The 8,976-nt window shown below is 33.7% G+C and overlaps 1 protein-coding gene across 1 annotated transcript; it reads right to left on the reverse strand.

Annotated features, from left to right (window-relative positions):
• Positions 1-6,567: 6,567 nt before the first annotated feature.
• LOC131153930 (GDSL esterase/lipase At5g03980-like) lies at positions 6,568-8,133 on the reverse strand. Its single transcript, XM_058106375.1, has 5 exons — positions 7,860-8,133; positions 7,542-7,754; positions 7,305-7,429; positions 6,892-7,165; positions 6,568-6,785 (listed from the first exon to the last, which is right to left on the reverse strand). Exons 1-5 carry the CDS (start codon positions 8,131-8,133, stop codon positions 6,568-6,570), a joined length of 1,104 nt encoding a protein of 367 aa, XP_057962358.1.
• Positions 8,134-8,976: the final 843 nt, after the last annotated feature.

Raw genomic sequence — 8,976 nt, forward strand, 5'->3', positions numbered from 1 at the left:
TAAGTGTAGAATGAAATGTTTCAAATGCAAACAAATTGGTCATATTCAATTTGATTGTCCACTTAGGAATAAGCATGCAAAAATTAGAAGAGTTTCGGTAGTTAAGGGTGATCTAGCTACTAACCCCCATTGACCCAACAAAATTTGGGGATCAACATCAGTTACTTAGTTTATTTTGTAGGTGTGTTTAAAACCATCCTCCTCCAAGGACAAGTGGTACCTAGATAGTGGGTGCTCATGGCACATGACCAGCGACAAAGGTAAATTCGCATCAATCATTCCCAAGGATGGAGGATATGTGACATTCAGTGACAATGCAAAAGGATGCATCATTGAGGTAGGTACGGTTGGTAAGGATTCTTCTTTTGCTATTGATAATGTTTTATTGGTTGATGGGTTGAAGTATAATTTACTAAGCATAAGTCAATTGTGTGATAAAGGATATAAGGTATCTTTAGAAAATGTTAAGTGCTTAGTAGAAAATAAATCAGATTAGCGAACCTGATTAGTCAATTTTCTCTCAATTCCAAAATTTCTATTACTCATTTCTAAGCTCCATACACTCATTCTTACTTTGCCATATTGCAAAAAATCATTTGTAAGTTTGATTTGAGTGTTGATTGTTCTATAGGTTTGCTCTCCTAAGTGTTGTGCTTGATTGATACGATTTTATTGGAGAGCAAAACCTCAAGTATTCGTAGGGGACTTTGTTAATAAGTCTTTCCTAAGAACACTTCGTTTGAACTTCTGAGTATTGCACAATCATTGCAATATCTTAAGAAGTTTGTATTTGATTTTGGTTGCAAAAATCTTTTCAAGTCATTTTCAAAAATTTTGTGCATTTAATCTTGATAAATCTTTGAAGAGATATTTGTTTATGTGGTGAAAATCTTTGGTGTATTATTCATTGAGTAATATCATTCGTTGAACACAAAGATTAAATCATTTTTTCAAACCAAATCTATATACTACTTGAGCTTTATATATTGAGAAAATCTACTGGTTGAGATATATGAAGTTTGACTAATATCTTTATTTGAGCATTTAGATTGAATATACATTTTGTGATACAAAGATTATATTGTTTGCATTCTCATATACTGATTACATCGATCATATAATTATTTAAGAGTAGAACGCTAAAACCACATTGATCTTACTTTATCATATCATTTGGTGGTGTATGTGATTGCACGTATTGGGCACATATCTGCTTTACATGAAAGCATAATCACTGTACCAATTTCATTGTTGTAAAATTACCGAGTGTTTCCAGGCGTGGCCTAAGGGGGCGGTAGTCTAGCCCGATAAAGATTGGTTGTAAAGATTGAGGTCAGTCATGTGCTAATTGACCTAATTTGTTTAGGTTCCGCTCCACCCGTTTAAGTGAGCAAGTATAGTGGTAATCCTTGTGTTTGTTAGCCAAGGCGGGGATGTAGGCAATTTTCCGAACCTCGATAACATTTCTGCATGTCACTTTTCTTTATTGCTTTCTGGTACATGTGTAGTTAATTAAATTGCTCTATTTAATTTCTGGTACATATTATAACTGATTTACATTACTTGCACGAGATTGACCATAGGGTTGTGAATATACTACTGTTAGGATACTTATCTAGGGCATAAATTTTAAAAGTACCAATTCACCCCCCTCTTGGGATCACGGCAAAGCTAATAGAAAGCTTGTGAAACTACATTATATATATGCATGTTTATAAGTACATCTATATGTTTTTCTCAGTTGATATAATTATTTGAATGAATGTGTTATGATATAACAACTCATGTTGCCACACACTGTCAATAATTTATTCCATCTTGCTATGAGGTGTCTCACTCATAATTTAAACATTTCAGGAAATTAGGACAGACAAGTGGAGCAAACTCCAAAATAGAGGAGACCTAGTACCCTAGTAATTAGGGTGAGTGTTTTAGAGTTAGGCTTGTGTTTTGTATAACCCCTAGAGTATTTTGTGAATTTTTGGGGATGTATATGAGTATGTGTAGAGGTTATGGCACTCTGGTATTGTATATGGGACCCAGAAACTACATGTATTTTCACTGCATAGATAGTATGTTTAGATGGACAGATTTCCCGATACCTTACTTTGGGTCAGGTTATGTTGATATATGGTATCAGAGATATTCATGGTTGATTATTATTGATTATTATTGTAGAGACCCAAAGAATTATAGTAATTAAATTGTAAAATAAAAAGGGAAGAAAAGGAAAATTCCAAAAAGGACTCATAGGGTCTCGTCGACGAACATAAGGTTCTCATTGATGACTATCCTTCTTGGGATCGTCGACATGGACTCATGTCTCATTGATGATAATTTACCGAGAGGGGGTTTTGCAGAGCCCGAAGTTCGTCGACGAGGGATTCGTGCTCGGTGACGAACTCCTTTTATGGACTCGGTGACGAGGTGACATGTCTCGTCGATGAATCCATGTTTATAAGTAAGCCTAAATCATATTTTTCAGTGAAAAATTGCGCAGGAAATTCTCTCTCTCTCTCTCTCTCTCTCTCTCTCTCTCTAAAAACCAACCCTCTCCCCATCTCTCTAAGATTCTGGCTTCATTTTTCGCCATTTCGACGATCGGAAGCCGCCACGCTACTCCTAGGAAGATTCTTTTCAAGTCTGCTAGAGTAAATCGTTGGTTAGGCCAACTTGGGCACCATCCCAAAATTTGGGTAAGTTGAATAATTGGGTATTTTCAGTTGTATCATGCTTATTTGAGTTTAGATTTTAAGTTATATGGGACTATACTGGTGTTTTGTGGAATAAAATTAGAATGTTATGATTTTAGGACTAGGGTGTTTTTGGGACCCTGCAGGCATGAGTTAAGGACCCAGTGAATAGTTTCAGGACTTCAGGTAAATTATAATTCAAAAAGTTTATTAGTATGTAAGTTCGAGGAAATATAGTTAATCTATTGAAATGTGTGTATATACATATTATTTCATAATTTTGGGGATAGTACGCCGTGATCGTGGGGATTAAGTTAGAGGCGAGCATCCCAGTCTGTTAGGTAAGAGAAATATGCTATGTTAGGAATTTTAATATGATTATTAGTGAAAATTATATGTTATATTAGATTATTATTATTCAAATTATAAAATATATATGTTTAGCAGAAAATACAGATTTTAGAGCATGTGAATTTATTTATTTATTTATACTATGTGGCATGAGCTTAAAGCATATTAGCATAGTATTTACGTAGCTACAAATATCATGATTTACAGTGTATATATATAGACAGATATATATTTACCAGACAGTTGTTTATAGATATTATACAGACAAGTATTTTACAGTAATTATAGAATACTATATTTTCCAAAACCATAACACTCAGACATTATAGATTATTCAGTCAGATGTTACAGTTATTACAGTCAGATATTATAGTATTTTCATATCAGATTTATAGTATTATGGTTATTTTGGAATCATGATGAAAACAGTAGGATATCTATAGAAATAGTATATACAGTATCAGACCCTGATGAATCAAGTTATGTTCAGTTAGCAGAGCACTGTACCATTGCTATTTTCATATCAGAGTGCAGCCACATATCTCAGATAGTATGTGGATTTCGTTAGCCGTGCCTATGGAGAGATTGCAGTCTCCTCGGTATTTTGGGTTGAGGAGGCCGTTTGATGAGGTAGTTACCAATTTCGTGTCTAGGAGAGGACACAATTTGGCCGGGCTGAGGATTGGTAGAGTTATAGTTAACTTACCTAGTGGGCCAACTAGGATTAAGTCCCGCCTACGAGTTGTACAACCCTGTCATGAGGGGTTAAATCATAACGCACAATTTTCTAGGGTAAACATCTCAGTTATATTAATGTATACAGATTTACAGAATATCAGCAATACAGTATGATATTAGAAGTATAAAAAAGTAGAAAACTCAGATATTACAGTTATACTTTAAACTATGATAAATGCAAGTTATACCGTATATTGAGTTATCAGCTTTTACAGTTCCAGATATTGTCATTATAATATTTATGAAACTCAATTGCCTCACACCAGTAATAACATATTTCCTCTTACTGAGTGTTGTCTCATCCCAGTGATTTAACATTTTTCAGGTGACCCAGTTAGGCGAGCAGATCAGGCTCGCAGATAAAGAGATCTTTTATATATATCATTATAATATTATATTATATTATTTAATTAATAATAATAAATTAATTAATTTAATTTTTTTAAAATTTTAATTTTAATTTAATTTAATTTATTTTTTTAATAATAATTTTTTTTTTAGGATTACTACAGGTAGTCTTCCCTATTTTCGAGAATTATCAGTAAAAATAAATATGGTTGTGTGTATATTATCAGATGACAGTGTAATTGTTGGTAATGTGACTTCTCAGTTTTTATGTTATTGATTATCAGATAATTACTTTTGTTATGTATTAAACTTTCGCCATACAATTTTTATAACTTTTTCTTCCTTACTGAAAGGTGTCTCACCCCGTCGAATTATTAATCTTTTCAAGTCCTCCAAGTGATCGAGCTTAAAAAGCCCTAGGGCGAGATTAGTTTTGTGAGTAGTTAAAAAACGGATATGTGTATAGTTTCTATGTTTAATAATTTTGTCCTGGTTGTGCAGTATGAGGAGAATATGGTTGTACCTTTTTATGGGTTTGCATATGTAAATATAGTACTCCAGTATTTTATTTGAGATTGTTTAATTAGTTTTGCTACGTGAATGGTATCAAAGACACCTGATTGGTCTCAAACACCCTGGGCCCCACATGGCGGGTACGAGGCGTTACATTAAGAGCAGCACCAAGCTTTGGGTACTCTAAAACTATTTAAGAGAAGAGGGTTTCTCCCTCGGAAAAGATTTTTCCTATTGTTGGTCCGAGGATAAGCAATAAAAGGTTGCGCTTGATATCATTTACTTGTTCAGTGGATTGCTTACACATATTATGCGAACAAGCTCGCCATTAATGTGGAGTTTATCATTACATCCAAGAAATGTCAACACCTCAAGAATTATTGAAACTTATCATCTATGATACTTAATTGTGTTAATGCAAAACTTTTAAATAAAGAGTAATTTTTTTATTAATGCAAAATCAATTACATCAATCTATATTGAGTAAAAAACTCATCAAAACAAGAAGTCATAACTAAAAAAATATTCAATTGAATTGCTATCTAACTTAGCATGGCTAACATAACTAAGACAAATAAAAAAATGCACTTTAACTTTGGCATAATATCTTCATGGAGCCAATCTGCCATATATTTGCACGCATTGCTTGTCAAATGAACTTCATCCCAACAGATACAACGGTGAGGATCGGGACAAATGGGTACTCCTGGAGCTCCGCACATGCTGGCCAAATCAAAATCATAATCCCCTCCTTTCTCGTAGCAAGCTTTTTGTGTAGAAAGCTCATCGAAACCTAAACAAGATAGAAAAAGAAAACTCAACAAAAAAAAAATTTTGTATGTAATTCATATAAAATTCCACGAAATAGCATATGGACATTAAGTAGAGAGATTGACTTACCAAGAGATGGGGCATTCCGAAGGAGTGATAGGAAAGCATTATAATAATTGGCATATGCAATGATGGTATTTGGATTTTTTTCTACTAACTCATTGATGGCTTTTTGCAGATGATCATTGTGACGAAATTCAAACCGTCTCTAATACTTTTGATACTAAAAATAAGTTTTTTGTAAAGAGAATATCTCAATTCCTTGCACTTTGTTCCAGATCTTTTCAACAATCCTCTTTACGTAGGAGGGAGAATTGACCAAGCAAAGTTCCATTCCATTTATTAAAGCCAAGTTAAAAAAAATCTTCGTTGTTGGGTCAACAATAGTTCTTCTTTGTCCTACAAGGGGTAAATTGATTTTATTGTTAAATTGGTCCTCTATAAGTAAATTCCTTTCATATGTATGCATTTCCATAACATCTTTAAAGATTTATATACCACATACAAATTTTGTAAATATTCCCTCTTTATATTTATCAATATTTGACTATTTTATTGAGCAAAATGATGTAAAGTAATATGCTAAGTATTGATATTGTTAAAACTTCGTATAAAGTTGTTTTGCATAGAATTTTAAGTGAAAAAAAAAAATCTTGTTCTTTAAATATGGGATCAATGTTTAATGATATGGACACTCTAAAACTATTTAAGGGTTTCTCCCTAGGAAAAGATTTTTCCTATTGTTGATCCAATAGTAAGCAACAAAAGATTGCGCACTCAACTTGATATCATTTACTTGTTGCGTGGGTTGCTTATACATATTATGCAAACAAGCTCGCCATTTAATGTGAAGTTCATCGTTGCATCCAAGAAACATCAACGCCTCAAGAATTATTGATGAAACTTATCATATAAGGGTACTTAATTGGTGTTAATACAAAACTTTTAAATAAAGAGTAATTCTTTTATTAATGCAAAATCAATTACATCAATCTATATTGAGTAAAAAAACCCATCAAAACTAAGTCATAACTAAAAAAATAAACAACTGAATCGTTATCTAACTTAACATGCTTAACATAACTAAGACAATTCAGAAAATGCATTGAAACTTGGGCAAAAGATCTTTATTGAGCCAATCTGCCATATACTTGTACGCATTGCTTGTCAAATGAACTCCATCCCAACTAATACGACGATGAGGATCGGGACAAACAAGTACTCCTGGAGCTCCGCACATGTTGGCCAAATCAAAATCATAATCCCCTCCTTTCCCGCAGCAAGCTTTTTGTGTAGAAAGCTCATCAAAACCTAAACACAAGATAGAAAAAGAAAGCTTAGAAAAAAAAATTTGAATGTAATTCATATAAAATTTTTCAAAATAGCATATGAACATTAAGTAGAGAGATTGACTCACCAAGAGATGGGGCATTCTGAAGGAGCGATAGGAAAGCATTATAATAATCGGCATATGCAATGATAGCATTTGGGTTTTTTTCTACCAACTCATTGATGGCTTTTTGCAGATGATCATTGTGATGCATTGCGAAGTTGTTCAACTCTTTTAAACATCCAAATTGGTCATAAGCTGCCGAATCGTTGGTGTGGAAGCCGGTGAGATAGATTGGCAAACAACCAATAGGAAAATTGCCAGGAACAACCACCCGGGCAGCGCCATATTCGATCACTCTCTGCAGTCATTGCAAGGGAATTATTAAATAAGCAGTAGATATATATATATATATATATATATATATATATATCCAAATAAAAATTTTAATGCTTATTTCATGGAGGAGGAAGAAGAAGAAGAAGAAGAAGAGGAGTTACTTCAACAGCATGCTTTATGGTGGCAACAACGTTGGGGACAAGGCTCTTCAATTGTTCAGTAGATTTTCCTTGAAACAAAGCATAGTTATAGTCATTGCCTCCGGTCTCTCCCACCATGAACAGTGCTGTTTGGAGTTTCTCGGCACAATCTGCAAAAAACTAACCCCAGTAAATGTATATTGGCCATTACATATATGGAGTATTTTATTAATTAATCTCATCAAAATTATAACAAACCTCTTTGATTGGAACAAATGGAATTGAAGTGGGAAAGCATGGAATGGAGTTGAACATGAAGGGAGGTGTTGGTGACCAAAGAGACGATGCCATTCTGTGCAAGAACATCGGTTGGCAAAGCAGTAGAACCAGCAACCGCAAAATTGACGCCATGGCCAAAGTTGGCATCCCTGTTCATGTATGGATTCACAAATGGAAGTCCAGCAGCCAGCGCTGTTTAAGAAAAAAATTAGTATGCTTCGTCATTAATATACAAACAATTTTTTGTTTTTTTCCAAAAGAAATTATAAGGGAGAAGGGCGGTGGTACGTATATTACCGAGGTAATCGATCATAAGGAGGCCGTCGGAGCACCTGCCGGTGGCATTGCCGAAGAAGGTTTGGCCATAGGGAAGGCGGGCAAAAGCGGTGGAGGAACCAAGGGGAGACTCGCGAACGAGATTGCCGGTGTCGGAGATGGAATCACCCATTTGATAAATGGCATCAAACATGCAACTCTGAAGCGGATGGGCATCGACGGAATAACTGGGAATCAGAAGAAAAACAAGAAGAAGAAGGCGAAGAAGAAGAGAAACAGTGGAAGTGGAAGCCATTGCCTTGATCAATTAACCGATAGATGGAGAAATTGATGCAGATGGGTTGGTATTTATAGAGAGAATGGGATAGAGTACGTGTGAATTCAGGACTCTAATCTCATCCAAGATTTTCGGGAATTCAAATTTCAGTCTTATCCAAAGCATGCGGGCGTAGTCATCATCGCAAGTATTTTGGAGTTGATGAAGATGATGATTGAAGACGAGCTTGCTTTAGCTTCCTGCTTTTAAAAAAAAAATGCATGGGATGATGAATTATATCTCCCAAGTATTTCGGAATTTGGGAGATCATTAGCTAACCTTTAATTTGAAAAGTAATATTGGATTGGATTGGATTGTCAAAAAAAAACCCCTTTAAATTAGAACACATATATTAATGCCCCATTAATTTTAGATGAATTCTTCGTTATACTTTAATTTCATTTTATCAGATTTTATGACATCCAAGTTAGTTTTAGCGGAGTATTAATGCCTCCAAGATATTCGGAATTAACAAAAGCCTTTAAATTTGAAAAATGAACCAAAGGATAATCTCCCTTATGGTCTAATTTTAAAAATTGAAACAAAAAATATTGACCACAAATTCGAACCACTATGATTACTTAGAAATTACGTAGAGATGTTTTAGTATGTTAAAAGATTATTTAAAACAAAATAAAGAGTTATAAATAATTATGAATAATCATTTAGTTGTGTAACAATATCTTTTATTCTTATTTTTTCTAAGGTATTATAGAAATTTTCACTTATTTATTAACATTTCAAGATAATAAAAATTTATTTAGTTGTGCCAAACTTATTGTTTTTTATATATAAATTTCAAAATAATTTGAAAAAATATTG

Source organism: Malania oleifera, chromosome 4 (genome assembly GCF_029873635.1).
Source record: "Malania oleifera isolate guangnan ecotype guangnan chromosome 4, ASM2987363v1, whole genome shotgun sequence".
Classification (NCBI taxonomy): domain Eukaryota; kingdom Viridiplantae; phylum Streptophyta; class Magnoliopsida; order Santalales; family Ximeniaceae; genus Malania; species Malania oleifera.

Coding starts and splice junctions, on each gene's coding strand:
- LOC131153930 (XM_058106375.1), bottom strand. CDS start 8,133: ATGGCTTCCACTTCCACTGTTTCTCTTCTTCTTCGCCTTCTTCTTCTT. Junction 7,755..7,859: donor CCTTATGATCGATTACCTCG/GTAATATACGTA, acceptor TTTCTTAAACAG/CGCTGGCTGCTGGACTTCCA. Junction 6,786..6,891: donor TCAGAATGCCCCATCTCTTG/GTGAGTCAATCT, acceptor TCTTGTGTTTAG/GTTTTGATGAGCTTTCTACA.